Source organism: Zonotrichia albicollis, chromosome 17 (assembly GCF_047830755.1).
Source record: "Zonotrichia albicollis isolate bZonAlb1 chromosome 17, bZonAlb1.hap1, whole genome shotgun sequence".
Lineage (NCBI taxonomy): Eukaryota > Metazoa > Chordata > Aves > Passeriformes > Passerellidae > Zonotrichia > Zonotrichia albicollis.
Genome location: NC_133835.1, coordinates 11,140,836 through 11,168,514, shown reverse-complemented (window position 1 = coordinate 11,168,514; position 27,679 = coordinate 11,140,836). Strand labels below are relative to the sequence as shown.

Genomic DNA, 27,679 nt, shown 5'->3' with positions numbered 1-27,679 from the left:
CAGCATCCCATGTGCAATTGAGAAGCAGCACCCAGAGCAGGGCCAGCCCCTGCAGGGACACTGACGTGGTTCAGGGAGGTGCTGCTGAGCCCGTGCCCCGCTCACCGTGTGCCACCGGCGGTCGCGGTACTTGTCCCTGCTGCGGATGCGCAGCCGGCGCCCGCCGAGCTCCAGCAGGAAAACAAAGCGCCCGTTGGACACAAAGAGAGCCATGGAGGAGCCCCGCTCACCCGCCACGTAGAACAGCAGCCCACTGGAGGAGTTCAGCTTCACCTCCAGGGAGAAATGGGACCTGCAGGGACAGGAAGTGATGGGAGCACCGGCTCTCCTGCAGCTGCACGGCTCACGTGCTTCCAGGCCAGGATTGCACAGGGTGGGCACGGGGCCAGGCTCACCTCCACCCAAAGGAGGCTGGGATCTCATCAAACTCCCAGCGGCTGCTCGGGGTCCCCCCGAAGCGGGAGGAGCCCCTGGCTGTGCGGGGCTGGGGGTGCAGCTGGTACAGCCCGTCCTGGTTGTGGCGGCGGCCCTTGGGCACTGGCCTGCCCGGCACCTACACAATGCACACCAGGGAATGGAGTGAGGGGAGCATCCTGCCCTGCCAGCAGAGCTGAGCACCTGAGGAGGATGAGGAGGAGGTTGTGGGGAGTTCTGGCAGCAGCTGGTACCTTGGGTTTCCGCCTGTCCTTCTTTGGAGTGACTCTGAGCTGCTGCGACTGCTCGCCCACGGGACAGCTCATGGTGACATTGATGCTCTCCACGTTCTGCTGCAGGTCCACCACCATCTGCGGCTCTGACATCCTGCTCACGGGGAGGAAAGGTCCCTGTCACAGCAGCCGGGAGGTGGGAAGGGCTGAGCCCTGCTGTGTGGAAGGGACAGGGCGTCACTCACCTCTTGACAAAGACGTTCCCGATGCAGCCGCTGATGTTGCTGAGGGCCCCTGGCTCCGGGGAGCCCCCGAGGTGGAAGAGCCGACGCTGCTCCTGGCGCCGCTGCCGCCGGCTGCGCCCGGGGCCCGTCCTGCTGTCCTGCAGCTCATCATCCACGTACAGCCTGAGCCTGGGGGGGCAGCAGGGGCTCAGCAGGACCCTCTGCCTGTGGGCACCCCAGCCCCATGGCACCCACAGCAGGACACGTACCCACGGGCATCACTGTAGAAGGCCACGTAGTGGGCCCTGCCATCTGCATAGGCACTGTCAGTGATGACTTCGCTTCCCAGCAGGTTCAAGGCCAGCTGGCCCCTCTGGAGGGACACCTGGCACGTCCCCTCCTGCAGAAAAAGCATCATGCAGCAGCTCAGCAGCTGAGCCCCACTTTTGCACTGCCCTCCAGGAGCTCAGGGTGCAGATCTCACTGCAGATCCACATCCTGGCCCCACCAAAATCCCCTTTTTCCCAAGGGGAAGCAGCACCTCCCCAGCAGCCCCACTGCTGGGATATCTGGGGGCCTGCAGGTGCCCACCTGGGTGGAGTGGTGGTAGAGCAGCCCCTCAGGCTGGTTTGTCTGGAAGCTGAAGCCGCTGTAGAAGTCTCTCAGCCCCGGCACATCTGTCAGAGCCAGGGTCAGGTAGCCATGGCCATGGACACTCACTGAGCGAGCAACCTGTGAGAGAGAGCACAGAGGCAAGGTGGGAGCCTGGCCTGGCCTTGCTGGGGTGCTGGGATATGAGTGAGCAGCTCTGCTTCCTCTGGCTGTTGCTATGGCCAACCATGTGGAGCAAGCACCTCACCATGACCCTTCTACACTGAGGGCGTGGGAGGTTTATGCTTGTTTCTGTGTGAATGAGGCGAGATGGGGCCTGTCCTGCTCCCTTTCCCTGCAGACCCTTCCCCAGCAGGCTGGCCAGGCTGCCAGGGCCCTGTGCTCACCAGGAGATCCGAGGTGCACCCGTAGCTGACGCCCACGGTGTTCATGCGCTTCAGGTCCACGTACTTGCCAAGGGCCTTCAAGCCCTTCATGCAGCCCCGGATGGGCCCACCCGTGGGGAAGAGAGATTTCAAACTGCAGGAGAAGCAGACAGTGTTAACAAGGACAGCCCCAGGCAGACACAGCGCTGGGCAGGATCTGGCCCTGCAGCTCTTTCAGGCAAAGGGCCTGGGAATGAATTGTGATGGTCACGGGTATCTCCAGTGCCAAGGCTGCTCCAGAGCACTCAGCATGGCAAAGGAGGACTTGGTGACACCCACCAGCACCTCATCCCTCACCAGAGATGGAAAAGTTACCATCCTTAAAAGCTCAGGATGATGGACAGGGAGAGGAAAACCTCCCCCTCAGTTTCAGCAGGGTTCCAACAGCCCTGGGTGCGGCTGAGAAAGGGCCAGGGCCACCACCAGGGACTGGAGGGGAGCGTGCTGACTGTCCCAGCCCAGTGCAGGCTGGACCCACCTGGGGGGCAGCACAGCTGGGGGCACACCCCCCAGGTAGTAGGAGACAGCGTTCTCCAGGGAGTTCTCCTGCTCCACCACAAAGATGGTGAGGCGCTCCACCCGCACCAGGATGCGCTTCTTGTTGTTCATTTTGAGGAGGAAAATTTGGATCTGGAGACAGAACAGAGAAATGATCCGTCAGTCTGGGGCAGTTAGGTCCATCACAGAGAGCAGACAAAGTGTCAAGTTAATGGCTCAAGTCAGAAAACCTCTTGCAGCTCTTCCCCCTCCAAAACAAGGGTCCATGTTCCTCCCCACCCTGGATGAGGAGCCCTCCCTCCAAAAGAGCCCCGTTACCTCTTACCGCTTTGTTTGTGGCGCTGCTGATGGTGAGGGACGAGGAGTTGCTCGGTTTTGCCATCTCCAGGCCAGAGCTGAAATCATAGTAAAGGGCCAGCTTCCCATCCCGGATGGCCAGACACAGGAATTGACCCTGGGGAGGCAGGATGGACACTCAGCAGGTGCCCAGGATGCAGCTGTGGCACTGAGCCCACCTGCCCTTTAGCTCTGGTGGGAGCAGGTCCCACTTCCAGTGCCCTGGTCACAGTTATTTGGGATTTAATTTCAATCAGCAGCCCTGCAAGCTGGAAATGCTCCTTGCAGCACTGCCTGCCCGTGAACCCTGGCCCCTCCAGCACCAGCCAAGTGACTGCTGTGAGGTTTGGGTCCAGTCCTCTCACGGCTTTTAACAAGTGCCAAAATCCTGCTCCAAGCAGCCCTGAAATCTCCAAAGCCCTCCACTCCCATGTGTCCTGAACTGGGAACACCTATGAACTGGGACTGTCCCCTGAGGGATGAAGGCTCCCCAGGGCAGCAAGCACCTGCCTGGTTCTCCAGGAAGAAGATGATGCCGTTGTAGGAGACCACGCGGATCTCCTGCTCGAAGCGCTTGGTGGTGCCAAACTGGCTCTCAAACTTGATCTCGGCGTAGCCGCTGCCGTCGAAGTAGGAGCCATCAGTCAGCCAGGGATCTCCCGTGGACTTGGACCTGGCACACACAGCAAGAGGCATCACTCCAAGGCATGGAGTGAACAGAACTGAGCTAAGTGCTCCGGGGCAGGGTTTCTCAGCAGCCAGAGAATCCTTTCTTCCTGAGCTAGGATGGTGGGGTAACTCTAAGAAGGGGTTTAGTCTTCAATCTTTGGCTTACAAGACCAATGTTTTCATAAACTATTAGAGTTAATTAGAGTTTGAGTAGTTTATTCACTAGGGCAGCCTCAAGGGGGACTAAAACTAGGATGACTGTGACATAGGTGAATGAGGCTAGGTGGCCAATGATGATGACTGGGTGTTCTACTGGTTGGCTGCCTGCTGTGGTGCCCACCTGGCGCAGGGTTTCTCAGCAGCCGTGTCCAGCTCGAAGGTGTGCTGGAAGTTGTACAGGCTCACCACCTCCTCGTTCAGCGTGTCCAGCTCCAGGCACCCGCGGTAGTTGGGATAGCGCAAGGCAGGAGGAGGCTGGGGGTTAAAAACAACACTCACACAGGGTTTCCTCTCCTGTAGGAACCTCCTGAAGCCCCCTCCCCGCTGGCTGCCTCACCGTGAAGCTGGAGGGGTAGCCCCCCACGTAGAAGACCACGCTGCGGGGGTCCAGGTTGAGCAGCCCCTGCTCTCCCCTGGCCACGCTGTCTCCCTTGATCTCGTGCACCCTCTGCCTCTCCACGATCACCGACATGTGCCCGTACTGCAGGATCCTGCAGCAGGAGGCATGGTCAAGATTAAGGGACACCCCAAAGGAGCAAACCCTGCCCTCCCTGAGGAAAGGCCCCACCTGTTGATGCTGATGGTGACAAACTGCTCTCCAATATCCTCATCAACACTCAGGGAGGTTGGTTCCTCATCTCCCAGTTTGTAGATCCAGTGCACTCTGCGGTCCTTGAGCACAATGCCCAGGTAGTCTCCAGTGGCCTGAACTCAGGGAGAGACAGGGCCACATGTCAGCATTTGGGACAGGCAGGAGCTGTCCCTGATGCTCCCAGGGCTGCACTGGACAAACAGCCCCTATTCCACCAGGCTGATGGCTGCATCCAGGGGCTTTGTGTCCCCCACAAGGATATTCAGGGACCAGGTGAGGGGCTGACGTCCAGGCATGGGCATCACTGATGCACAAGGGCTCCATCACCCTCTGGCCCCATCTCACCTCCTGGCTGCCCAGGTACAACACGAACCGCCCCTCCTCTGCCTCGTCCTGCTGGCCCCTGGGCTCGGGGTTCTGGATGTAGAATTTGAGGGATGTGTAGGCTGCTAAATCCTGCAGATTGCTGGGCATCCGGACCTGCACCCCTGAGCTGCCATTGAATTTCATGGGCACTTTCACCTGTGGGGAGAGAAATCCAGCCCTGTGGCACTGAACCCACTGCCACTGCAGTTCTACCAAACCCCACAAGAAAGGGACCCTTCCTGGTGGCCCCAAACACCCTCCCCTTTGCATGCCACCCTCAGGCAAGCCCTCCTCCAGCCCCCAGCCTCCCCTGAGCTCACCTTGCTGGCAGCGTTCCTCGCCTGCGTGATGAGCTGCCGGATCCTCACGATGTTCTCTGACACGGTGGCATTTTTGTTCCTCCTGTTCTCCAGGCTGCTCAGCTTCTCCAGAAGGAGGGGAATGGTGCTCTCCAGGCTGGACACTAGGGTTGGAAGAGGAGCCAGGAGTTTTGGAGGTTAGCAAGGAAGGGAAATGCAAAGTTCAGGCAGTTTGAGAAATGCAAGTCAAAGCAGTGGTAGCTGGGAGCAGTTAGAGAGAGATCCCCCTAAACCCATCATCCTTGAGGGAGTCTGAGAATGCCCCAGTGCATGCAACCTCCTGCAGGTAAAGCTACAGGTGATACATTGCAAGAGAGGAAAAAAAAAAGGGCCAGCACTTAAAGCATCCAGGATTGGCTACCTCCTTCTGCTGTTGACCTGGAGCTGCAAAGCACAGCTTTCAAAAACACTCTGGGGGCATCTGTGCATGCAGTGGCTCATATCAGACTCACCCTGGGGCACACCAGGCTCAGCACTCACCAGATTTCCTGGCATCCTGGACTGCCTGGTTCAGGTCTTCATTCCGGAGGCCTCCATACTGATCTTTCCACTCATCCAGGTTCTTCTTCATGGTGCTCAGGGCATCCTCCACTCTAGCAGCTGTTTCATTGGCCTCAGCAGCAGCTGCTTTGGCGTTCTGGATTGTGTCCTTTGTGTCCTCTGCAAAGAAAGGAGTATCTCTGCGGTGTCCAGGAGCAGGGAGGAAGCACCTTGGATCACAGTCAGTGCATGAAGAAGGGAGCAGAGAGAATCAGCTCAGCCACCCCAGAACAAACCTTGCTCCCTGCCCAGCATGTCCTGCACAGACTGCAGCTGGCTCAGGAGCTGCTCCTTCTTCGCACGGAGACCAGCCAGCTTGTCCTTTGCTGTCTGCAGAGTGCCTTTAATAGCTGCAATTAAAGAAATGCTGTTTGCTGGAGCTCAGTCCAACCCAAAGGACAGCAGATCCCACCAGGAGCATCTCTCACCCCCATTGAGTTTGCTCTGCTGTCTCCTTGCAGCCTCCTCCAGGCTGCTGCTGTTCCTCTTCAGTGTTCTGGAGGTGGCCCCGAGGTTTTCTGATATGACATTCTGTGAAACAAACATGGGACTGAAGAGGAATTCAGGGCTCTGGCTCTGACTGCACACAGAAAAGCAAGTTCAGAAAAGGGAGACCCAAATACTGAGTGTGGCCCCAGCTGTGGCAGACTGTGCTCTCAGGCACAGAGCACAGTGCCCTGGTGTCAGAGGGAAGGGAGTTCGGGTTTTGCCCATCTCACAGGGCTCCCCACAGCACGTACCATCAGGGCCTCGCTGGCTGCCTTGTCAGCATCGTGGGCTGCCTGCTCTGCTTTCCTCACAGCTTCAATGATGCTGGCGTAGGCATTGGAGGCATTGACTGCCCTCTGGATGAAGCCATCCTGGTTTGTGTCCTGGATAATGCTGTGTTGGAACACGAAGCCATCAAGCCCATGGAGAACAGGCTCTTGCCCTCACAGACAAACCCCTCTGTGCTGCTCCAGTATAAAACTCTGGAGGTGACACCCCACTGTTCCCTGCCATGGTGGGGCTGCAGGTCCCATCCCCAGCCCTGGCAGCAGACAGCCTGAGCAGTGGGGCCCAGGACAGTGCCTCACCCAGACAGGTTCCGTGCAAGCTCATCCAGGAGCCGGGCGTGCTCCTCTGCCTGCTCCACCATGGGGATCTTGCTGCTGGCTGGGGAGAACTTCTTCACTCGCTCAGTGAGGGGCAGCTTGGCCCCATCCAGCAGTGCTGCCAGCTTCTCATAGGCCTGCAAGGACACCTGTCACTGCTGAGGGCTGCCTCACCTCTCCTCTGCCCATGCCAGAGTGCCTGTGCCACTCACCTCCTTGGCACGCTCCATCATCTGCAGGAAGTCAGAGACCTGGGCAAGGGCGTCCCTGGCCATCTGCAGGGTCTCCTGCACCAGTGCATGCTGCTTCTGGAGCTCCTGGCTCTTTTGCTGGACACAAAGACCCAGGGTTAGGGAGCAGCAGGGCTGGGACAGCCCCCCTCACTCCATAAACCAGGACACCACGGTGAAGGTCTACCTGAGTCTCCTCCAGGTTGTTTCGGTTCAGGCTGTTGAGCTCCTCTGTCTGCCTGGTTTTGTTCACAGCCTCGTTGAGGGCATCTCTCAGATCCATGAGCTGGGAGCTGTGCTGGGCCAGCCTCTCCTGGATGCTGCTCAGCAGGTCCTGGTTGGACTGCCAGCGGGCGGGCAGCTCGCTCCTCACCCGATGCAGCACTGCGCAGGGGGAGGACAACTCTTGCTAATTCCCCTTCCTCTGTTAAACTCTCTTTCTGTGCCTCAAAGCCTGGCTCTGATCTTGGCAGATATCAAGGCCAGAAGTGACCATCTTCCACCCCTCCCTCCCTCCCTCCTCTTCCACCTAGATGGCACAGGATCTTGTCCATGACTGTCTACAAACCCTCAGAGAGATGGGATCGATCTCTTTCAAAGACACACAGCCATGCCTGAAAAGATCCAGATTACCTGAGGCCTTGATTACTTCCACTGTGAAAAATTACTTATTTCCAATAAGAGTCAGTCTATAATTCCAGCTTTCAGCTACTGAGTTATGCTCTGCCAAGGCTTGTTAATCAGAAGTGTTCTCTTCCTGCAGTGCCAGCATCCCTGGTTGGGCTCACTGCTCTCATTCCTGCAAGGATGCCCTCAGGACAGCAGAGCTACTGTGGGAGCTGGCTGCTGTTGTTACTCCATGGGGACAGCAAATACGAAGAAACATTGTGTGAACTACTCCCATCCATGTGTGATGTGAACACATCACATAATAATGGTGATTCCTGGTTCTAAGTGTTGTCATTTTTGTTCATCAAACAGAACTACCCACTTAGTTCTGCTCTGAAATTTGCCTTAAGGGAAAAGAAAGCACAAATTATCCTGTTGGAGTGTCACAGGGGACTTTGTAACTCCTATAAAAATGGCTGGGGATGCCTGGTTCTTAATAGCACTCTCTAAAGGACCATGATGTGCAGTGGGCTCCAAGCCAGAGCCAGCAGGACCTGGGCAGCCCTGTGCCACCAAGGACTCACATTTCTTAGCCTCCTCGTGCTCACGCCTTGCCAGCTCCTCCTGGGCTCCCAGGCTCCTCTCCTTCATCTCCCTCAGCATCCTCTCCACCTCAGCCAGCTTCTGCCGGAACTCCTCTGCGGACGTGGTGCTGGCGTTCTCTGCCCCAATCCTGGCCATCTGCCGCACCAGCTCTGCAGGGAAACCCACACCCCGTCAGACTGAGCAAACCAGGGCCCCACAGCTCCCCGAGGCTCTCCTCACAAACCACTGACAGCTTTCAGGACAACAAACTGCCTGACATCACCCAGAGGCACTGCCTTGTGTTTCAGCCTCCTTGGCCACGACCAGTAACACGTGGTACATCCTGAGCATTTTTCTGTGGCTCTGCCTCTTGTCCAAGATCCAGCCACTCTGCTTTGCTCAATCTCTCCTGAAGCTGCAGCTTCCCCCCATTTTATGCATTTTAGAATCTGCATTTTATGCAGATTGCCCCCATTTTATGCATTTTAGAAACATTTGTGGAAGTTTAACGTTTTTTCTCCAGACTTATGTTTAGCCAAGCAGCTGAGAATCACAATAAAGCTGGTCAGGGTAAAAGCTGGGATTCTGCAGGGATCTTCATTTTTTTGTTTTCTTTGTTCCTCCATGGCTTTCTCTGAGCACTGCAGGACTTGACACATCACATAGGGAAAAACCCCAAAGTGAAGACCCTTCTTGACATACCTGCAATGCCCCTCTGGATGCTCTGGATGTGCAGCAGGAGCTGTTCCCCTCTCTGGTACATGTCCCTTGTGTGCTGCTCAACACGAACTGCTTCTCTGTGAGTCATGGTCATCTACCACAAAAACAATGGCTTAGTTCAAGTAAGAGATGATATTTTATGTCATTTGTCAGTGGGACTGATGCTCCCAAAAGGCACACAAGGCCTGGGAATGTGTCACTTGTGAGGTCCTTGAAGGAGCCTGTCCCACAATGTACTGAAGGATGATTATTTAGCACCTTCAGAGAAGCACAAGCATTAAATACAGCTCCAATGCAACAGGCTCTGGATGCTATAATAATCCCAACACCAGAGTTCAGCACTGCTCTGTGCTCTTAACACAGGGAAAGGCCCAGAGCCTGAAGCCAGGCACACCTGGGTCCTGCTCAAGAGACAGGGGGCTGCAGTCTGGCTGTCGGGTACACACAGGGCAGTTTGTCTTTCCAGCTGTCTGGGGAGATATGTCATCAAGTAGAGATTTGTCCCTCTCCCTCACATTAGGAGCAGGCAGTTTATAAATCAAAGTGAAGTGAAATCAAATCTTGCTCAGTTTATCCATTCTCTGAAGATGTGACTGCTAGGTTTTAGGCTGGATATAGACTGCATCCACGGTGGACCCGGATGTTTTGTCTCCTTTCTTATATGTCCCTTCTATAAATGATATTTGATTGAATTTATTTTTACTGCTTAAAGTTGAAGCCACCTCAAAAGCAAGCAGTAAATCGAGAAAAACTATCAGTATTATGAGATGTTTCACAGCTCTCCATGGAAGGAAAGCAGGTAATCCAGCTTGACCACTTAACACTGCAATTTAGTTCTGGTCGAGCTGGAGACCCAACCTGCCTGAACAAGGCTCCTCACAGCCTTCAAAGCCCTCATTTTGATAAAAGGGGGATTTGTGCTCTGGCAAAGAATGATGGAGAAATGCCCTACTTTGTGCTGCAGTGCATTCAGGTCCTGTGTGAGATCCATGTTCTCACCCTCCAGCTCATCAGCCCTTTGCCTGGCCCTGCTCATGGCTCTGTGGTACTCATGGAGCTGGTTCTAGGGGAAAAAAAAGAAAAATAAAAATTACAAGAGGCTAAATCAGGCCAACAGGCCAGGAAACACGGGCAGAAGGTGATGTGAAGCCTTCCACATACAGCAATGGCCAGAATGGTGCTGTTGAGGCCGTGCAGGCGAGCCCAGGCGATGGAGCTGGCGTTGAGGGTGACCAGCTGGCCGCGGATGGACGGGAAGGACATCTCGATGCTCTGCAGGTCCTCCAGCAGGAGCAGGACACAGCTGTCACACACTGCAGGGACACAGCAGTCAGCACAGGCCCTCTCCAGGGCTGTCCTTCCCTCCTTCCCCAGGACAGAGACACACAGACCTTCACACTTGATGCTGTCGGGGCCGTTGGCCACCAGGACCTCGTGCTGGCGCAGGCAGACGTCGCACTGCTTCCCCGTGAGCCCGCTGGGACACGTGCACTCCCCAGTGCGGGGGTCACAGGAGCCCCCTCTGCACTCACACTCTGCAGGGACAAGAAACTGAGAATCATTTGGGGCTTTTACCACTCTGGAGAGAGGGGAAGGAAAGGTTTTACCCCAGCTGTGTCCTGCTGCTGGGGGTTCCCTGTGCAAAGCAGTGTCCCTCAGACAGCTGCCAGCTGTTTTCTACCTCCAACAACTGGACCAGCAGCACAGTCCTGTCCCAGTGCCCCTGGATGGGACCCCACACTAGTAACAGGCGCTTCTTTGAGTTAGATATTATAAGCTTTTGGAGGTCTATTTTTCACTTAAGATAGCTCAGCTACCTTTGGAGGCATAAAATTAGCAGAACGGCTTTTGGTGCAGTGTTGGAAACAAAAAGGTTTAAAAAAAAGGCAAAATAACAAACTCCTTAGAGAAAAAATCAGATTTAGGTGCAAGAAGTTCTTGCTCCTAGTAAAACAAACACCTCATAAAAGCAATTAGTTTCTTTGCTCTCTTCTTTTTCTAGCAAATTGCCCAAGCAAGACTTTTTGACTTTTGTTCTAATTAGCTATCCTTAAGTTTAAAGTGAAGCCTTTCAAGCCTATGATATGCCTTTTTTTTACTTAATTGAGAAGAAAAACTTCTAAACTTAAAGAAACAAAAGACAGTTTTGTCACTCCATTAACAAAAACGCATTCCCACACACTCTCACTCACTTGTGCAGCCGGCCCGGCCCAAGCCCCAGTAGCCCGGGGCGCACTGGTGGCAGCGGGCGCCGCTGACCCCGGGCAGGCAGCTGCACTGCCCGCTCTGCAGGTGGCAGCTGCTCCCCACGGCGCCCACGTCGCAGTCACACCTCCGGCAGCCCGAGCAGCCCTCAAAGCCGTAGTACCCCTCCTAGGGAAAAGCAGGACATGGATACCTGTTGGAACTCAGTGCATCCCTCTGGGTGTCCAGAGCTGCCGAGGGGCTCAGAGACCCTGGCACACCTGGGGATTTGATTTTGACCCCCGGAGCAAGTTGCCAACTTTGTATGAGGATCTGAAAGTCACACAGGTTTGAAGAGTGTAATAACAAAATGATCACAGGGTGAAAATGTAGTTTTTAGGATTTTTGGTATGGGGGTTATGGGGACAAGATGGAGGAACCTGGGCGTTTCTAGCTTTTCCCCTTCTTTTTGTTCTCCATTTTCTGCAGTGATGTTGCCACTTTGGGATTGGTTTAGAGTAGAAGTGCACTGTCTAACATAGGTGATAGGTATTGGGACTTAAGTGTAAATATGTTATATGTAGTTTATAGAACAAAAGGACAACACTGCCTCGAGGGCAGTCAGAGTGCCTGTGGCTGCCCTGCAGAGTGGACCTCCACTGGGCAGAAAGAAAATTTTTTAGATAAGAATTAATAAACAACCTCAAGACCAAAAAGTGAAGAGTCCAGACTCATTCTTCAGCCGCGCAGGCCAAAACAGAGACACCCTGTGCATCTCAGGGCAGCAATTATCAACAGCAAACCTGAGAGATGCCCTGGTCAGCAAGTGTGCCTCTCTCCAGGTTAAGTGATGGGGGACCCCCCTTTTCTTTCCAGGTGTGTTTTGAGCACCACAAAATTCAAAGCAGCACGGTAAAGATGTGGAGCTGCAGTGAGAGCACAGGCACACCACAGCACTGCCCTGTGAACCTGCCTTGCCCAAGCTGGATGCTCTCAGGAAAATGGGGTTTACTGCAGTTTCACAAATGATGCCACTTCACTGGAATGCTGCCTGCACTGCTTGCTGCCAGATCTTTAACAGGCTTTTGCCATGTACTCATGCAAATTCAGCCCTCACCAGCTGGCACCAGCCCTGCTGGGCTCACAGGACTGGGGGATGGCACACCAGGGCTGCCCCCATCCCCAAGGCAAGGACAGGTGCCACCCCAGGGCCCAGGTGAGCCTCACCTCGCAGCGGTCACAGTGCTGGCCCGTCACTCCAGGCTTGCAGAAGCACTGCCCAGTTTGTGGATGGCAGGAGTCAGTCCCACACGGCGAACAGTTGCACTCTGCCAGGGAAAAATACATCCAGTATTACACTGAAGAGCCTGTCAGCCACTCACAACACTTATTGCTAACAGCAAAAGTGCTTTTCCCCCTTTTCTATCAAAGTTAAGACAGAGTCTCTCTCCTCTTGGATTTGCTTCTCCCAACAACTTATGCCCATGACTGTGGTAGTGTTTGAGAGTCCCCAAGATGAGGGAAGAGACAAAAATCTTGACCCCATGTTTCAGAAGGCTGATTTATTATTTTATGATACATATTATATTAAAAGAAAATTATATATTAAAACTATACTAAAGAAAGAGAAAGGAGGCATCAAAAAGCTAGAAAGGAATGAATAATAAAATCTTGTGACAGACTCAGAGTCTGACACAGCTGGCTGTGATTGGCCATTAATTAAAAACAACCCCCATGAGACCAACCAAAGATGCACCTGCTGGTAAATCACCTCCAGACCCCATTCCACAGCCATCAGATAGTTATTGTTTACATTTCTTTTCTGAGGCTTCTCAGGAGAAAAATCCTAGCGAAAGGATTTTCATAAAATATGTCAGCGACACATGACCCCTTTTGCACGCTGCACTTGGGCTGCTGCTCCTCAGAGGGAGATGAGTGCTGGGAATGGGCACCCTCCCCTTTCCCCTTTCCCCCTAGGCTGTCTGTCTGTCCACTCACGGGTGCAGTTCTTGGCCAGCACGGCGTCCCCGTGGTAGCCGGGCGCGCAGAGCTCGCAGCGCGGGCCGGCTGTGTGGTGCATGCAGCCCGAGCAGGCGCCCGTCAGCGGGTCACAGCTGCTGAACAGCATGTTGGGATCCGTGTTCCCGCTGCAGTCACACGGCTGGCACGAGCTGCCGATCACCAGGGGGTTGCCAAAGTATCCCGGGGCACACCTGGGGAAACACAAGTCACAACACAGTGAGGATCCTGCAGCCTGGGTTGCACAACTGGAACGGCGTGAGCATCCAGCACTTGTAACTGCTGCAGCCCTCAGGGATCTCAAAGCACTCTGTGTTTTGCCTCAGGGTACCTCAGAAAGGTGCCTGCATCACAGGCTGCAAGTCAAGGCAAAGCACACCTAAGTCATACACCCACAGTAATAGAATTTCAGCAGTCGGGCATTTGCAGGCTGAAGAGGACTGAAGGAAATGCTGCCAGAACAAAGCAGCTGCTTCTCCTGCAGTCCTTAAGGAAAAAGCTGCTCTGCCCCAGCAGTGGCTGCACAGGGTTAGTGAGCCCCCCCAAACACGGGTGCCACCCCCTTACCGCTCACAGTTTGGTCCAGCGTAGCCTGGCTTGCAGAGGCACTGCATGTTGGATCCCTTGTGGACACAGCCAACAGCAAAACTGAAATGAGAATGGGGACACAGGGAGGAACAGTTACTCCTGATGTGGTGCCAGGGGAGCTGGTCACTCACTGTGGGCTGCTGGGGCCTCAAGTAAGAGGCCATGGACATGGTTTGGGGACAAGGACAAGGCTGGCACTGGGACACCTGCCCTGGTGGGGCACAGTGAGGCCAAACAGGCAATGCCATCCTGGGGTGCTTACTTGTTAGAGGCAACTGAAAGAGGGCATGGGCACCCAACACACTGCAGGGGTTCCTGGGCTGAGGGGCTGCCCATGTAGCCGTCCTTGCATCGCTCACAGTGGTCTCCTTCTGTGTTGTGCTGGCAGTTCTGCAAGGAAAAGGCAAACCCTGGGTTCAGCACTGACAACAAGAATGGTGGATGCACTAAAAACTCCCCATCAGGATTCCTCAATCCTTCCTCTCTCCCAGAGCTGCCCTGCACCCTAAGCTGACCCTGAGCAGGGTCACCACTGAAGCAGTGAAGCCAGTGCTCTGACTCTGACTCAAGCATCATTCTGCCAGCCCACTTAGTAAATACAAAGGTTTTGAATCACACGCTACAGACCTCCTAACTCCAGAATATCACACTGCTCCACTGTTTACTTACAAGGCATATCCCAGAGCCTGGCAGGCACTGATCTGAGTGGCCATTGCAATGGCAGGGGATGCATTTTCCCAGGAAGAGCCCCTTGGTGTCCCTGTAGTAACCTGGAGCACATTCCTGAGGAGACAGAAAATGGCAGAGATCCAAAAAATAGCCTGAGACTTTTGGGAAAAGCAAAGAAACGAAGTTAGTTTCCATGACAGAATTCCCACTGGGTTGTACTGATGGAGAAAAGATTATAAGCACAGATGAAGATTTTTCAGTGCAGCTCCTTCCTGCTCCTTTTAACCAGGAGAGAATTGGCCAGAGAGAAGGGCCCATTCCAAGGTACTGCATGATTTCCCCATCATGCCCCTTCCAAGAAGGCAGATGAAACTTTTGCATATCTCACAAGTGAACGGTGTTGTGATGGGGAAATGTTCCTTCCTTTGGAACAAGCTGAGCTGTCACTTCAACTGAAGCCCTCAAGAGCCAGCTTGGAGGCAGCTGGCACCCAAAACATGACACTCTGACCTCTCTGACTGGAACAGCCTGTCCACTCCCCTCACCTGGCAGGAGTCCCCCTGGTAGTTGGCTGGGCACAGGCACAGCTCCACGTTGCTGGCACGGATGCCCGTGGCTGTGTCTGTGGCCATCTCCAGCACCACACGGCGCAGGGACACGGAGGAAGAGAGCTGGGAGAACAGTGCCCGGATCTGCAGCTGCTCCAGGTTTGCCAGCACCATCATCAGCTCCTCTCTGGACACAGGGTTGTGAGTCTCTGTGTGCCTGAAGTTACCCTGGGGGGAGAAAACCTGGCATTACTGGCAGGAAGCACAAGCATCTGAATGTGCAGCCCAGCCTCCATATCCCTGCTGCTGGAATCACTCCCTTTGCATGGGTGAAAGAGCCCGGCAGCACCTAAAATTCTGAGCTCCAAGCACCTGTCCCTCCATCTGCATGAGGTCTTGTATTGTATTTGCTGGGTTCTCCAGATGAGGGAAGGAATGATGAATCTGACTCCATGTTCTTAGAAGGCTAATTTATTATTTTATGATACTATATTATATTAAAGAATGCTATACTAAACTATACTAAAGAATACAGAAAGGGTACTTACAGAAGGCTAAAAAGATAATAATGAAAACTTGTGACTCTTTCCAGAGCCTCGACACAGCCTGACCTTGACTGGCCAATAAGTCAAAACAATTCACATGAAACCAGTGAAACAACCACCTGTTGGATAAACAATCTCCAACCACATTCCACATGTGAGCACATCACAGGAGAAGCAAATGAGATTAGAATTTGTTTTCCTTTTTCTCTGAGGCTTCTCAGCTTCCCAGGAGAAAACCCTGGGCAAAGGGATTTTTCAGAAAATAGGAGTGTGAAAATATGACAGTCTTGTCCTTTCCTGCATTATCTGAGCACTTCACCTGTGTGTGCAAACTCACCTCTACCAGCTGCAGCTGGCCTTGATGTGCCTCCCCTGGGGACGGGTAGGCACCTTCCAGAAACATGATGCTCATCTGATTTCCCTGGGAAAAGCAAGGAAGGTGTCAGACATCACCTCACCCTGCTCCTGGCATTAGCAGGGGGCACCAGGGCGTTTCTTGGGCTGCACCTTGAGGATCACATCAGGCCGGGACTCCATGGGAATGAACACGTCACCCCTGCGAGGGTTGGAGTGCAGCTCGTAGCGAAGGTGCCCTCCATAGGAGGAAACCTGAGGGAGAGACAAATCCCATCATTGCTGCAAGCCCATAGCACTGAGACAACTCAGAGATGGCTGTGCTCAACTGGCCATCAACTGTGCTCAACCAGAGCGTGAGCACTGCCTGCAGGTGAGGTCACTGTGTTCTCCATTCTCTTACCTGGTCCCCAAGGTAGGAGCTGGGTGCAACCCAGTAGAGCTCCTGGTAGGCATCTGGGAGGTTTTTGAGGTCAGCAGTGACGAGCTGCTCCCGTGGGCTCAGAGCTGTTGGCACCTCGTGGCGGTCGCTGCTCAGCAAGAGCCACCCGTGCATGTCAACAAACTGGAGGGGAAGAGAACTCTGGGTCTTCTGGTGGAGTTACAGAAAGTATTTGTGTGTTGATGCTCCAGAAGAACAGGTCCCAGAGCAGCAGAAAGGGGAGTAACAGGCTCACACCTCACATGCATCCTGATGAAGCCACAGGAAAGCTGATCATCACCCCCGCCCAGCACATGAGACCCCAGAGACCAGGAAAAGGGGCTGAAAGCAGGAGATGGGCACAGGGAGTCAAAGACAACCCTCCTCATGGAATCTTCAGTAGGATTAATGCAGCACAGAGAGCTGAGGGAGCCAGGTGGATGGGACACACCTGACCTGCAGGCTCTGGGGGCCCCAGGCCCTCTCACCTCAGCCCGGTGCTTCTCGGCGCTGCGGCAGCGGTCGGTGGCACCGAAGCAGAAACACTTGGTGCAGCCCTTGGGGTTGGTGGCATCCAAAGAAAACGTCCCCAGGCGGCACTGGTCACACCTCGGGCCCTCCACATTTTCCTGAAAGATAAGCAAAGCTCAAGTGTCAGCAGTTTCTCTCAGGGCCTCAGTGGAGGACAGGGATGGCTGTCTGAGTAATCAAAGCAAAGTGCTGTGGTGCTGGAAGATGTTAAAGCAGTTCCTCAAACAGGTTTGCTTAAACAGCACCACCAATGTTAAATTCACCTAGAGAATGCACTTGCAAGCCCTACAAAGAGGCTGGAGCAGGGCAGCTCAGAAGGTGCTTGAGTTACTCTGCTGCCATGGAGCCAGGAGCCAATAGGGCTGACAGCTCCCCCTGCAACCAGCTCTGACACAGGGCTGGACTCACACTTGCCATCTTCCCCACAGACAGCCCAAGGAGTGAAACTTCACAGCCAGAAAGGATGAGGAGATAAGAGCTTTTCAGGGTGCTCTGAACCCACCACCCCATAGGGCAGGCTGGGCACGCACAGCCTCTGCCGGAGCAGGAGAGTCAAGCCAAGGAGAAAGGCACCAATGGAGGCACTGGGGACTGACCTTGCAGTGACACTGCCCTGTGACTGGGTCACACACGCTGGCCTGGGTGCCAGCCTGGTGGCAGTCACAGCGCCTGCACTCAGGGTAGTGGTAGTAGCCAGGGGCACAGAGGTCACACTGCCGCCCGATGATGTTGGGCTTGCACCTGGGGGGACACAAGAGCCACAAGAGCTTTCAGAGCTTTCCCCATTCTGCACAAGGTGTCCCAGCAGGGACTCTAGCAGGGAGCCCAGCTGTCCCCAATGGCAGAACAAGGCTGCCCCACCTGCACTGGCCGCTGTGCACGTCACAGCCTGGCTCTGCCAGCTCCTGCACGCCGGGCCGGGAGCAGTTGCAGTCCTCACAGCCGATCAGGGGGTGGCACCCGAACGTCTGGGGCTCACACACGACACACTCGGGCTTCAGGGTGTGGGGAGGGCAGATGCACTGCCCTGTCACCTCATCACACAGACGTGTCCCGCAGTCACAGGCTGCGAGGGGCAGAAAAAGGCTGGGTTTGGGTGAGCCAGACCCAGAAACGCAGGGCAGGCGTGGGGAATGGACACAGAGCAGGGGAGGCAGAGGGCAGCCAGGGGAACTCACGCCTGCAGTTGGGGAAGCCCCAGTATCCGGTGGCACAGCGGGAGCACTGGCGGCCGATGACGTTGGGCCTGCAGGGACACTGTCCCCCCAGGGGCTGGCACTGGCTGCCCCGTGCCCCCGCCTCGTGGCAGGCACACGGCTGTGCCCCGTCGTTGTAGAAGAGGGACAGGGAGATGGCAGAGTCACGGCAGAACCTCGACGATGTGCTAGGGCTGCAGGGGAAGGCAGGAGGGGTCAGTGCTGCACATCCCCAAAGCCTCCCCAGAACCCCAATCCAGCAGCCATGGGGACTGAGTGGGACCCATAGCCTCCCCATCACCCCAAATCCAGCAAGTGGGACACACAGCCTCCACACCACCCCAAATCCAGCATCTCCTGAAGCCACGGGGGCTTAGTGGGACCCACCACCCCAAATCCCAAATCCAGCATCTTCTGAAGTCAAGGGGACTTAGTGGGACCCATATCCTCCCCATCATCCCAAATCCAGCATCTCCTGCAGCCACAGGGGCTTAGTGGGAAGGAGAGCCCTGTGACACTGAGAGCTCCTGAATATCCACATTTGGAGAACAGAAGGAAAACCCCAACCAGCCCCTGCATGCCACACAGAAGGGAAGGGCTGCTGCTCCCTGAGGAGTGTGCAGCCTGTAGGCACCCAAAGGCAAGCATCTCACTTGATGTAGAAGCTGTTGATGCCACAGCTGCTGATGAAATCATAGGACTTGTCCAGGGGTTCCTCCTGCAGGTACTGAGGGCTGTAGCTGTCCTCAGGCACCACGAGGATGTAATCCTGCAAAGCAAGGGCGAGCTGGGTGAGCCAGCTCAGACAGACAAGCACCATCCAAAATGACTCCAAAGTGCAAATGCACCTTTAACCTTCCATGCCTTGCTGGGACAGAACACAACACACCAAGCACTGCACAGACCAGGAGTCTCCTCTCCACTGAGGTCCGTCCATCAGGGTCCACTTAACCCAAAGCTCCACATGAGGAACAGCACAAATTCAATGGACTAAAACCAGGCAGATACCCCCAGAGCACAGCCCTGGCTGTGCCTCAGCAGGGAGGGCAGTCTTTATCATTTGAAATTTCTACACATGAAGGCACCAGGGTTACAATTCTATCTTTCCATTTATCCAAATTTTGGTCAACCTTCTAGTCCTGCTGCCTGAGAATAACAAGGGCTACCTACCCTCATGATGAGGCCTGCCTGAGCAAACAATATTACACAGGTTTAAAATATTGCTAGAGCAGGAATAAGGCTTATTCTGGATTATGACAAACCATGTATGCAAAGTAACAGCTTCAATTTCTGTCTAGTTTTGATATCAGAACCAGACAAGGAAGGACATCGTCATATACAGAAGCTGCCCCTGTAAATTCTGCCCCCAAGGGCAGAATCTCCTCCACTAAGGCTGGAGACTGCAAGTTCTTGAGTAGTTCAGAGATGAGTGATGGTGGGGAACATTCCTGAGGTCACACGGTGACAAAAGTCCAATGCAAAGCCCTCTGCCCAGCCTGCTCTGGGAGGTTCCTGGAGAGAAGCTCACCAGCCACAGCTGCTTGCCCTCTGGCACCCGAACCACCACAGTCAGATCATTGTCCGTGACATCCAGGATGGTCTGGTCCTCAGAAACCACCAGGCTACGACACCCGTAGCCATGAGGGCAGAAACTGGCATTGGTCTGACCTGAAAAGACAACAAATGTGTTGGTCCCACCTATCCCCTGAGTCCTCATCCTGTGACAGTGTTCACAGGGGTCTGAGGATGAGGGAAGAGATGAGGATCTCACTCCATGTTTCAGAAGGCTTGATTTATTATTTTATGGTATATATTACATTAAAACTATACTAAAAGAATAGAAGAAAAGGTTTCATCAGAAGGCTAGCTCAGAATAGAAAAAAAAAGAATGATAACAAAGGTTTGTGGCTTGGACTCTCTGTCTGAGCCAGCTGTGCTGTGATTGGCCATTAATTAGAAACAACCAACATGGGCTAATCACAGATGCACCTGTTGCATTCCACAGCAGCAGATAATCAATGTTTACATTTTGTTCCTAAGGCCTCTCAGCTTCTCAGGAGAAAAAATCCTAAGGAAAGGATTTTTCATAAAAGACGTCTGTGACACCCATCCCATCCTCCCACTTTGGAAGGGTAAGTCAGCCTTCCTTCATTTCTGCAATCCCTAAAGAGCCCACAGTCATCCCCTGGCATGGCAAACCCCCAGGGCTCCTGGCACCCAGCATTTCCCCAGGTCCCTGCTGCTCTCACCTTGCCAGATGCGCCCTCCATTGATGAGCACCTCCACGGGGAAGCTGGGGTGGCTGGGCTGGTACAGGTGCAGGATGAAGGCGTAGCGTCCCAGGCTCTGGATCCTGCTGCTGAACACCACTGCAGCCTGCCCCAGCACGGGAGAACACAGACACAAACCCATGTGAGACACCTGCACCCACAGCTGGGCTGTTCCTGAATCACTGCACAGATTTGTGCTCTCATTGCCCAGCTGCCAGGTGTGGAGAATTCAGTGAATCCAGCCCCCCGTGCCTTCACACTCTCCTCTCTAATAGTGCCTGGGATCCCAGAGAACCAATAAAGTTGGATAAAACCAAGACTGGTGAGTCCACAGGAATTACAGGTTCAGGGAGAAGTTTAAAGCTCAGATCAAATTCTGAAAATGCTAATTGATAAAGCATTAATCAACAGGTAAGGAATATTTCCCCCTGTCCCAGTGGTCCAGCGTCACAGCACCAGCAAACCAGCCCAAGCCTTGCCTGTGCCCCTACCTGTGGGGACTGCAGGAGGATGAGCTCTGCAGTGGGGTCCATGGCTGTGGGAGGACGGGGAGCAGGCTCCACTGGCACCCCAGATGGAGCCACATGGACAGCCTGAGCCAGGGGCACCTCTGGGGGAATGGGCAGAGCCTGGGCCCCCTCCAAAATGATCGACTGAGAAAGCTTCAGGAACCTTGAGGGGACACAGGAGCTGCTGGAAAACAAGGAGTACACAGGATGTGAGTATGTCCAGAGAGAAAGAGAGGAGGAAAGCATCCCCTGTAACTCCTGGTGGATTACAAGGTGTCCCTGCTGAGGGAGAGCTCACTGCCAGCACTCCTGGGGCTCTGGGACAGGGGCTCTGCAGGAAGAACAGGAGCCTGGCACAGGCCAAATCCTCTGCAAATATTTATCTGAAGCAGTGTCAAAAATTTGGAGACAGCAAGGGTCTTGCTGTACGTGAGCAAGCACAGGAGTGCCTGTTTGGGACTACACCTGAGTGCCTGCCCCAGGAGGGACCATCAGCCTGATCCCAGTCTGTGCTCACAGGACACAAGCAAGGAGCTCCACCTCAGCTGGAGATTTCTTCACTAAAAACTTATAAGTCTCTGAGCCTGAGGGAAGTGGGACATGCAAATGTTTTTGGAAATAGTCCCACTGATGCTAAAGCCAAGGAGGACCTGAGCCCCTCACCTGTTGGATGAGAAGGTGCCATGGACACTGATGCAGTGCACCTTCGGCTCGATGAGCTCCATGGTGAACTGTGCAGCAGGGATCAGGTACACTTTGTGCTGCACAAGGGAGAGAGACACCTGGTTATGTGACAGCCTGTGCCCTGGAGCCACAGCTGGCCCTGTGCCCACCAGCCAGCAGCCACTTCAGCCAGTGCGTGGCATCACACCTCTGCTTAGTCCTTGGCACAAGCATTATGGCATTTAGAAGCTCCACATATGGATGGGATTCCTCCATCCTTGACTAAACTAAGAATGTCTTCAAGATAAAAGAACTGCCCCACTGCTACAGAACTCCCTCTGCAGGAGCAGCTGCTTCTCCCCATCTCCTCCCACTTCCAGCCCCATGATTTACTTCAAACACCCCAGTGACCACACTCTCCACTTGGACTGGTCGTGACACAGACTAACATCCAGTATCCAGTCCAAACAGGACTAGAAAACCCAGACTAAAATCAGAGATACAACTCAAACAGGACTAGAAATCCCAGACTAAGATCTGAGATCCAGTCCAAACAGGACTAAAAAACCCTCCTACATGCTGGGTCCCAGTCCAGCCTTTCTCCCTGTGACCTGTTGACAGAGCTGCCCTCAGGGGGAGCCTCACCAGGAAGAAATCAGCCAGATCAGAGGTGAACCGAACAGTGGCCTCGGAGGTGAGTTCAAAAGTTGCCATTCGACTCTGGGAATCCACAGCAATCCCTCGACAAAGGAAACTGTAAGAGAAACACACATTTTGAAATCAGCCTTGCACAGGGTCATGACCCATTTCTTGTCCTGCCAGCTCTGTGTCCTGAGGGGATTTACACAAAGTCCCTGGAAATCTTTTGATGTTTTTTCTGGCTGCTCGCAAGAGCAAAGTTTTCCAAGGACACCCCAAACATTTGTTTCCTACTGCAAAGGTCGCAATCTGAAGCCAGACAGGGTTTGACCTGTCTCCAATAAACCTGCCTGGAGGCCATGCCCTAAGTCAAGGTCCCTACCAACAATTCAGCTGTAAACAGATGCCCAAGATTATCTCCTGGCAGAGGCAGGTACATCTTCCCTCAGATGGGGGACTAAAATCTGTGTCCAGCTAGAACGAGTCGGGACAGAGCTTAGCGGACAACACTGGAGCTTGCTTTGTTTATAAACCCAAAAAACTTCAAGTGGAGGGGAGGCTGTCCTTGCCAAGGCAGAGAACTGGACCCTTTCTGCCCCGAGGTGCTCTTACCTGTAGGCACAGGGGTAGAAGGTGAAGGTGCCCTGCTGCGTTGGCGAGCGCGGCGAGCTGACGGCGATGGCCACGCTCTGCAGGGCGTTGGTGTTGGCATATTCCACCAGCAGCACGTGCTTCCCAGGCTGGGCCACGGACAGGGACAGCTGCACTTCCACCTGCAGCACAGAGGGAGCGCTGAGGGAGGGCGTGCAGGGTGCTACAAACCAGCCTCCTCTGCAGCTCAGGGGACAACGCACCACATGTCATCAAAGCCTCGCAAACCTTTACAGGTGACACTCTGGGTTTGGGGGCCCTGAACTGCTGCAGGAGTGCAAAGCCTTTCTGGTGTAGGTAAAGATATGATCAAATGAAATGCAATTGAAAACAACCCAAGAAACCACAGAAAATTGAGAGATTTAGTGACTACGAGAAAATGGTCTGGGAGGAAATGAGGTGCAGTGCAAAGGATCAAAACAAAGCTCACAGATGCTGCAAAAGCAGGGAAAAAATCAAGGAGGAAGACAAGACTTTGAGGGGAAGATATGAGGGACACGGCATGAATATTTAAAAAAGTAAAGCCCCAGACAGGAGGAATAGGGTGGCCAGGAGGGGACAAAACAGAAGTGGCACTCACATCAGTGCCACTGCAGGTGGCCATGGGCGGGTGGGAGGGGGTGAGCTGCTCCGTGGGACACAGCCTGGGGAGCCTGTTGTCCATCCTGCACACTGCATCCACCCCTGGCACGGCAGGGAAGCCCTCCACAGACAGGTACTTGTACAAGAGGCAGCTGGAAACACACAGAAATAAATGGTGAAGTACAACAGTTACAGCATGGTTTTAAAAGTTGAGAGCACCCACACAGCCTGGGCCCAGCCAAGTTTGCAAAAGGCTTTGGTGTATCAGGAGGGCCAAGGAGCAGCTCTGGGCAGTGGGGAGCAAGGGACTGGGCATTACAGGACCAGGGAGAGCAGAAACAACAAAAAACCTCCCTTGGCAATGGGCTTTATCCTGGGGACCACAGCTATGGTGGATGGGACAACCAGTGTCCAACACCTAGCCAGCCTTCTTGCCAACATGCACAGAGAGGTTCTGGGCAAGCAGATATATTGAGATGCTCCAAACACTACCAGACTGTTCATTGTAAATAGTCAAGCAAAACCCACTCATGGCAGCCATTTCTGAGGACTCACTGGGAACCCAGCCCAGCAGAGAGGGGGGCTGTGGTGTCACTGGGTGAGCTGGCCCTCCAGGGTCCATGACAAAACACAGACTGGCTGTGTCATGGATGAGGAGATCTATGGGCTGGCTTTCTGGGCTGGTGCAGGTTCCACAAGCCTTACTTGCCACAGCCAAGTGCTCTATGAGCAGTTTTACTGCATCACTTAGTATGGACTATGTATACTCCTTAAGCCCAGGCCAAGAGGAGCTGAGCAAGCCCCACACAGCACAGAGATGTGCAGATCCTTACTTCTGGGTGGCTTGTTCAGGGGCTGGCTGGTAGACACAAGGCTCCGTGACCTTCAGCTGCAGGATTGGTGCTTCGTAGTATGAGCTGGGCAGCAAAACCAGGTAGTCCTGGGAGGAGAGATGGGAGAGGTGTTATGCTTGGCACACATGTCCCCAGGGGGCTGCTGAAGCCCCCACGGTGGGTGGAGCACAGGGCCTTACCAGCAGCACCCCCTGTGCTTCCACAACCAGGGACCAGGTGCTGGGGTTGAGCACGAAGGGCTCCCCGAAGCTGTTCTGGGGCACAGTGACAAAGGCTGGCTCCGTGCTGGGGGCAAAGACAATCTGCTTGGTCTGCTCTGTACCTGGAACGGGAGGGATGAGAGGCTGTGAAGGGACTGGAATGGAAAACTGGGGCTGGACATGGCAGGGAATGCTCAGGGAAGCAGCTCTGTGGTGCAGTGGGCAGTGACAGGTTCCCACTCTCTCGGTGCACCACAGTCCCACACTGTCCTGGAACAGAGACATCCACTCTCAATCTGCTCAACAGCCTAATGGGAGAAATAAATAGAAATCACCGCAATCCTCAATGCAAATCCAGAGCTCTCAGTGTGCTCTGCATCCCCAGGCTGCAAAGCACAGAGTGTTGCAAGCCAAGGAGCGTTTTGCCAGCTAGAAAAGGAAAGAACTCATCTGTGAAGAATTAGTTGTGAGACAGACAAAAAGAATTGCCCAGATACATTTTTTCCTCAGGGAAATGCTGACCCCAGCTCCACAGGCAAAACACCTGTCTTCTGGCAAACCTTCAGGCCCCCAAGGTGTGCTCCTGCCTTTCTTCCTGCCAACCACAGACTCTGCACTTGAGATTCAGACATTATTTCAAACTGACAGAACAGAAGGGGTGCAATGCTGATCCTGCTGCTGCTGAGCAGCTCCTTGGCTCATCTGACAGTCCCACAACCTCTTCATTAATGAATGCCATCACCACACAGCACCTGGAAGCAGACTGTGTGCCTGCCCAGCATGTTTTGAAGAGCACAGTGAGAGGGATTCACCAGGAATGGCTGCACTGCGAGCAGGTGAGATGAAGGAAGTGGAGAATGTGGCACACTGACTGTCCTCCTGTGCTACATGGACATCAAGGCACAACACACAGGCTCAGAACATAAAGCAAGGGCTTGCGCTGCTGCTGGGATGGTCAATAACCCCTGCCCATGGGTGGCAGCTCTGTGACATGCCTGCCATCAGCTGAGGCTGGGACCTCACTTTTCCAGATGGGAAGCAGAGGTGAGGATTCAAGGAATGAAGAGATTCCCCTGAACTGGCACTGGGGTAGATTTATTGACTAAGTTTCAGATCCCTTTGAGGCAATACACAGCTCCACCTGAGATGGCTTCTGGAGGCAGAGTGGAAGAAACCAGGCTGAAAATCCCATACTTGGAAAAGGGTTCCCATTTTTCAAGCCACATCTTCCAACTTCTTTCCAAGCTGTTCGTTCTTTGCCACACGAAGCCCTTTCCATCCAGACATGAGGTGGCTCAGCACCCCTGAAATCTCCCAAGGATGCTGCTTGTCCTGTGGATGGTGCACCAATTTGGCTTCTTGCCTTCAGCACTAAAAAATCCATTGCTTCTGCACAAGAAGTGAAGCACTTTTTAAGGCAAATGAGCTCTGCTGCTTGGATAGGACAGGTTAAACACTTCCTGACCTTTGGTGGGATCCTAAAGCATGACCACAGTTCCTGCTCCTCTTGTTCTTTTGCTGTGTAACATGACTGGACATAAAAAAATAATCCATTTTGTCTTCCAAAAAGAAATAAAGGGCAGAAAAATAATATTTTGGCATTCCAAACCTTGCATATCCCATCAAAGGCAGAACCTATGCCAGCTTAAGACAGAGGAGAGAACTTCACACACTAATAAATTAGGTAGTCAGTGTTGACAGCCTTGTGCTGTGGATGCGTGGTCTGGAGGAAGAGTTTCAGCAGGACTGTGGCATCCCAAGGGGTAAAACCAGGCAGCCAACCACCCACCATGGCCTCAGGTGTGCTCCCATGTTGTCTTGCTCAGATTGCTTCCCAGAAAAATTGCTGTCCAGATTCCTAGGCTTGTTCAGACATCTTTTGGTGGCTCTTCTCCAGCAGCTCATGGTTTGATGAGAGGACACTGCACCAGAGTGCAGTGCCTGTGTAAGATGTGTAATTCTACAGCACTTCCAAGCCCCATACCATGTGTGAAGCCAGCAGCCTGGTGTGGGAGAAGCACACAGGAAAGGCAGGACCTGCCACATCAGGGCATGTGGTAAATAGAACCACAGCCAGCTGCCAAAGACTGGAACCATTCTGCTCTTGTGGAAAGTGAGCTCAGCTTTGCCTGGGGCACTGGGGTGATCTTGTCCTGTGCTGGAAAGGTTGCATGGAATTGTACAACAGCTTTATTTCCCACCAGCCTGGCTGGTGTCAGTCCTCAGTGTGCAGCCCCAGGGCTGGGCACACCTTGCTGCAGCTTTGGTAAATAAAGGGGGCTGCAAACTCAAATCAGCCTTTCAGCTGGGAGAGCAGGACTAATGGGTAAAGCCATATGGAAGCGTCTTCTGGAAAGGATGATGCAGGAGGCTGCCTGGGATGGGGAGGAGGTGGCGATGGCACAGGGAAGCAGAGCGGTCTGGGATCCTTACCTCTCCTTCGTGGCTGATAAGCTGTAATTGTGCCATACACAGTGGCCCCTCCTGAATTAATATACCTCAGGATGACATGGAACAGATAGAGCTCTGCCTCCTTCACGTCTACAGTGACTCTGATCTTATTCTGCAAAAAGCAAAAGAGCACACGGGGCACACATCACTGGGGGGGGCAGCTCCTGAGCGCCCACCCGCTCTGGGGAGGGCCTGGCCCGCCTGCCCTACCTGCCTGCCTGCCTGCCTCTGCTCCCCCTCCCTTCCAGCCCAGGCACGGCTCTGGCCGGACGCCTGACAGGGGCACGCTGGGGACGGACACACCTGGGGGCAGGAGAAGGGGCACAGGAGCAGTGTCGCAGCGTGGGATGCTCTGAGTTAGTCCAGAAGTGAAAAATGCACTTACAGTTGGCACAAACATTAAACTTTCCTTCCTCAAGGACCGAGACCCTCCCTTGCACACTGGCGGGCCCCCGGCTGACGTAGCGGAAGACGAGGCGGAAGAGGTCGGGGGAGGTCACATTGACAGTCACCACTACCTTGGGCTGGTGGGAGAGAGAAAGGGGAGAGAAGCAGAGCACACCTTCAGTTACCTCCACCACCCTCACTGCCAGCCCAAGCACGGCTCACTGCTCCCAAAGCAACATGCCACAGCGCGAGGAGGAGACAAGCACACGGACCCTGCTGCTCACGGCACCTCCTGACACTGTCCCTCACTCTGGGGACACTTGGGGACAGCCACCCAGGGAGCAGCCTGCCTCTGGAAGAGGGTGGGAAGGCTGTGATCACACCTGGAGGATGCTGGGGCACAGCAGGGTGGCTCATCTGTCCTGGGGTACACACAATTACACGGGAAAGGTTATGGGAAGTTGTTGCTTTTGTTGTCAGTGTGTTGCTTTTGGGTTTAGCACGCTGCAACCAGCCACCAGGTACCAAACTCCTGCCCTTGTATCTATGGGGCTCTGCCCAACTGCCTAGAGAACAGGCTGGGAATTGAGCTCGTGCCTCATCCTCAGCAATGTGCAGTGCTAAGGACCAGCAGGGCTGATGCACCATACAACTCATAGCACATCTGCTCTCCCCCTGCCTGGACAAGACCCT

General features: G+C 54.0%; 1 protein-coding gene across 3 annotated transcripts in view; it reads right to left on the bottom strand.

Moving 5' to 3' along the window:
* LAMA5 (laminin subunit alpha 5) overlaps positions 1-27,679 on the bottom strand; it is an 88,641-nt gene that overhangs the window by 4,719 nt on the left and 56,243 nt on the right. The window contains exons 23-74 of one of the 3 annotated variants that reach the window (XM_074553736.1): positions 26,985-27,123; positions 24,128-24,270; positions 23,928-24,034; positions 23,093-23,246; positions 22,474-22,634; positions 21,868-21,976; positions 21,223-21,320; positions 20,542-20,743; positions 20,030-20,156; positions 19,309-19,448; positions 18,434-18,549; positions 17,763-17,974; positions 17,446-17,650; positions 17,181-17,325; positions 16,542-16,682; positions 16,036-16,197; positions 15,786-15,887; positions 15,616-15,699; positions 14,731-14,961; positions 14,186-14,299; positions 13,779-13,906; positions 13,496-13,576; positions 12,908-13,122; positions 12,137-12,237; positions 10,918-11,098; positions 10,117-10,260; positions 9,887-10,038; positions 9,678-9,788; positions 8,708-8,819; positions 8,005-8,175; positions 6,999-7,195; positions 6,794-6,910; positions 6,564-6,718; positions 6,228-6,369; positions 5,916-6,018; positions 5,724-5,837; positions 5,428-5,607; positions 4,909-5,051; positions 4,568-4,744; positions 4,199-4,335; positions 3,968-4,121; positions 3,752-3,885; positions 3,253-3,415; positions 2,732-2,860; positions 2,387-2,538; positions 1,870-2,002; positions 1,463-1,603; positions 1,141-1,271; positions 893-1,060; positions 669-801; positions 396-553; positions 106-292 (exon numbers count right to left, since the gene is read on the bottom strand). In XM_074553736.1, coding sequence (XP_074409837.1) covers positions 106-292; positions 396-553; positions 669-801; positions 893-1,060; positions 1,141-1,271; positions 1,463-1,603; positions 1,870-2,002; positions 2,387-2,538; positions 2,732-2,860; positions 3,253-3,415; positions 3,752-3,885; positions 3,968-4,121; positions 4,199-4,335; positions 4,568-4,744; positions 4,909-5,051; positions 5,428-5,607; positions 5,724-5,837; positions 5,916-6,018; positions 6,228-6,369; positions 6,564-6,718; positions 6,794-6,910; positions 6,999-7,195; positions 8,005-8,175; positions 8,708-8,819; positions 9,678-9,788; positions 9,887-10,038; positions 10,117-10,260; positions 10,918-11,098; positions 12,137-12,237; positions 12,908-13,122; positions 13,496-13,576; positions 13,779-13,906; positions 14,186-14,299; positions 14,731-14,961; positions 15,616-15,699; positions 15,786-15,887; positions 16,036-16,197; positions 16,542-16,682; positions 17,181-17,325; positions 17,446-17,650; positions 17,763-17,974; positions 18,434-18,549; positions 19,309-19,448; positions 20,030-20,156; positions 20,542-20,743; positions 21,223-21,320; positions 21,868-21,976; positions 22,474-22,634; positions 23,093-23,246; positions 23,928-24,034; positions 24,128-24,270; positions 26,985-27,123 — 7,536 coding nt within the window. Of the gene's footprint in view, positions 1-105; positions 293-395; positions 554-668; positions 802-892; positions 1,061-1,140; positions 1,272-1,462; positions 1,604-1,869; positions 2,003-2,386; positions 2,539-2,731; positions 2,861-3,252; positions 3,416-3,751; positions 3,886-3,967; positions 4,122-4,198; positions 4,336-4,567; positions 4,745-4,908; positions 5,052-5,427; positions 5,608-5,723; positions 5,838-5,915; positions 6,019-6,227; positions 6,370-6,563; positions 6,719-6,793; positions 6,911-6,998; positions 7,196-8,004; positions 8,176-8,707; positions 8,820-9,677; positions 9,789-9,886; positions 10,039-10,116; positions 10,261-10,917; positions 11,099-12,136; positions 12,238-12,907; positions 13,123-13,495; positions 13,577-13,778; positions 13,907-14,185; positions 14,300-14,730; positions 14,962-15,615; positions 15,700-15,785; positions 15,888-16,035; positions 16,198-16,541; positions 16,683-17,180; positions 17,326-17,445; positions 17,651-17,762; positions 17,975-18,433; positions 18,550-19,308; positions 19,449-20,029; positions 20,157-20,541; positions 20,744-21,222; positions 21,321-21,867; positions 21,977-22,473; positions 22,635-23,092; positions 23,247-23,927; positions 24,035-24,127; positions 24,271-26,581; positions 26,712-26,984; positions 27,124-27,679 lie in introns of all 3 variants that reach the window. The other 2 variants (XM_074553737.1, XM_074553738.1) reach the window with 2 other exon arrangements.